The sequence below is a fragment of the Morone saxatilis genome, unplaced genomic scaffold (genome assembly GCF_004916995.1).
Source record: "Morone saxatilis isolate NCDOM2014 unplaced genomic scaffold, NCSU_SB_2.0 Contig16, whole genome shotgun sequence".
NCBI classification, from domain to species: Eukaryota; Metazoa; Chordata; class Actinopteri; family Moronidae; genus Morone; species Morone saxatilis.
The window spans coordinates 2,203,790-2,205,463 of NW_023339718.1; the positions used below are offsets into that span (position 1 = coordinate 2,203,790).

Sequence of the window (1,674 nt, forward strand, 5' to 3'; positions counted from 1 at the left end):
TCAGTTTTACTCCGCTCGAACTGTTTTTTGGTCTTGGGAAGGGCTCCTCTCATCTGACTGAAGCCAGCAGTGTGTCAGACTGGGCAGTAGGAGTATTTATATGAGGAAGAGTGACCAAGACTGGCTTCCTGTTTAGCAGCGAGAAGGTTTCTGTTTGTTTCTAACACCAGGATGGAGCATGCATTGCTGTGTCATGCCTGCTTCTTCTGCAGTGGCTCATTTTTCCTTCCTGTGTGGAGATTGTGGAGATTTGGTACATTTTTGAATGTTCATGTTCTGTACATTTTAATTTGAATTATGTGTTTCTGCTCCTCCGTGAGTTAACACTGTTTCTGGAGGAAATGCTGTACTTGTTGTTATGAGCTTGTTGACTTTAAAGTTGAAATTGATTTGGCAGAATTGCTTATTGAGCAGTGTCTTTTAAGAAACACGTGTTGTGTGAATGTTACCACACTTCTCTTTCTTTTGCAGCCGTGTGGTTTTACCCTGTAGTGTTGAGGAGGTGAGTAATCTGTTTTAGTCTCCATTATTCTCATTATGTTATTCATTTTGATAAAAAGAGGAAGGCTGTAAAAAGCGCTCATTTTCTTTTCATTTGAGAGCCTTATAAATGACGACAAACTAAGCTCAAGTGTGGACGAGGCACTCCTACAAGACAATCCTTTTTCAATAAAGAAATATATATTAATGAATTGGTTAATTATTTAATAGTTGTTTCAGTTCCATAATATTGACAGACCTTTTAATACTTGAACCCCAATTCATTTCCTCTGCTCTTCTGCAGTATAGTTATCTGGGCTTAAAATGTGGTTTATAGGAATTACAACAAGTCTCTGCAACGCACCTTTCTTAAAGATAATTGCGTTATCCACACAAAGAGTAAAGGCAGTAATTAATGAATGCACTACCATCTTATCATTTCCAGTGTTTGGCTTCTGGTTGCAAGTTAAGGCAGGACTGTCTTATCCCCCCCCCAAAAAAAGCAAGTGTTTATAAATGCTTATGTCATCAATCCCAGACTCCCCGCTGCCTTATAGGGTAATGCAATCTCCTGGCATTTTAAAGCTCATTCCAAATAATTGAAAAATAAGTGTTCTCTTTAAGGGGAGAAACACTAACAAGAGCTCTTATAGCTGAAATGTAAGCAAACATCCACCCTCGGGTTGCACTGTCAGTTGCTCATACATCATAACACGACCACTAGTCCATTCAGCCTGCAGCATGTGGGATAGACTGAACGTTTGAAATGCAAATAAACTGTCTGGATTATGGCTACTCTTCATTGTGTTATGATTTGGTGAGACAGCAACATAATTGAGGGGGGGGGTCTCACACCAAAGGTCAGACACAAACTTATTTGACTATTTCATTTTGGAGTAGTTTTTGTTGGCACATTATTTAATTCAGCAATCTATTAGAGTGACAGCAGGACAGTAACACATCTTACTACATTTATGTTGGCTCATTTGCTCAATTTATAACCCAAACAAATGATAAATGCTGCGTCTCTGTAATCACAACATAAGCATACGATACAACACAGGGCTGTAACCCAACAGTTGTTCCCCACAAGAGGTCCCAAGATAAATCGGGAGGGTCTCAAGATGTTTAAAAGAATGCGTTTTTAAAAAAAATATTGTACGAGACTACATAGTTTGACCTCTTCAGGCCTCT

General features: G+C 38.9%; 1 protein-coding gene across 1 annotated transcript in view; it reads left to right on the top strand.

The window, feature by feature from the left end:
- Positions 1 to 6: 6 nt before the first annotated feature.
- Positions 7 to 1,674, top strand: part of LOC118325788 (phosphatidylinositol transfer protein beta isoform-like) — a 3,179-nt gene continuing 1,511 nt past the window's right edge. The window contains exon 1 of the mRNA XM_035658610.1: positions 7 to 502. Coding sequence (XP_035514503.1) covers positions 443 to 502 — 60 coding nt within the window. The 5' untranslated portion in view covers positions 7 to 442. The remainder of the gene's footprint in view (positions 503 to 1,674) is intronic.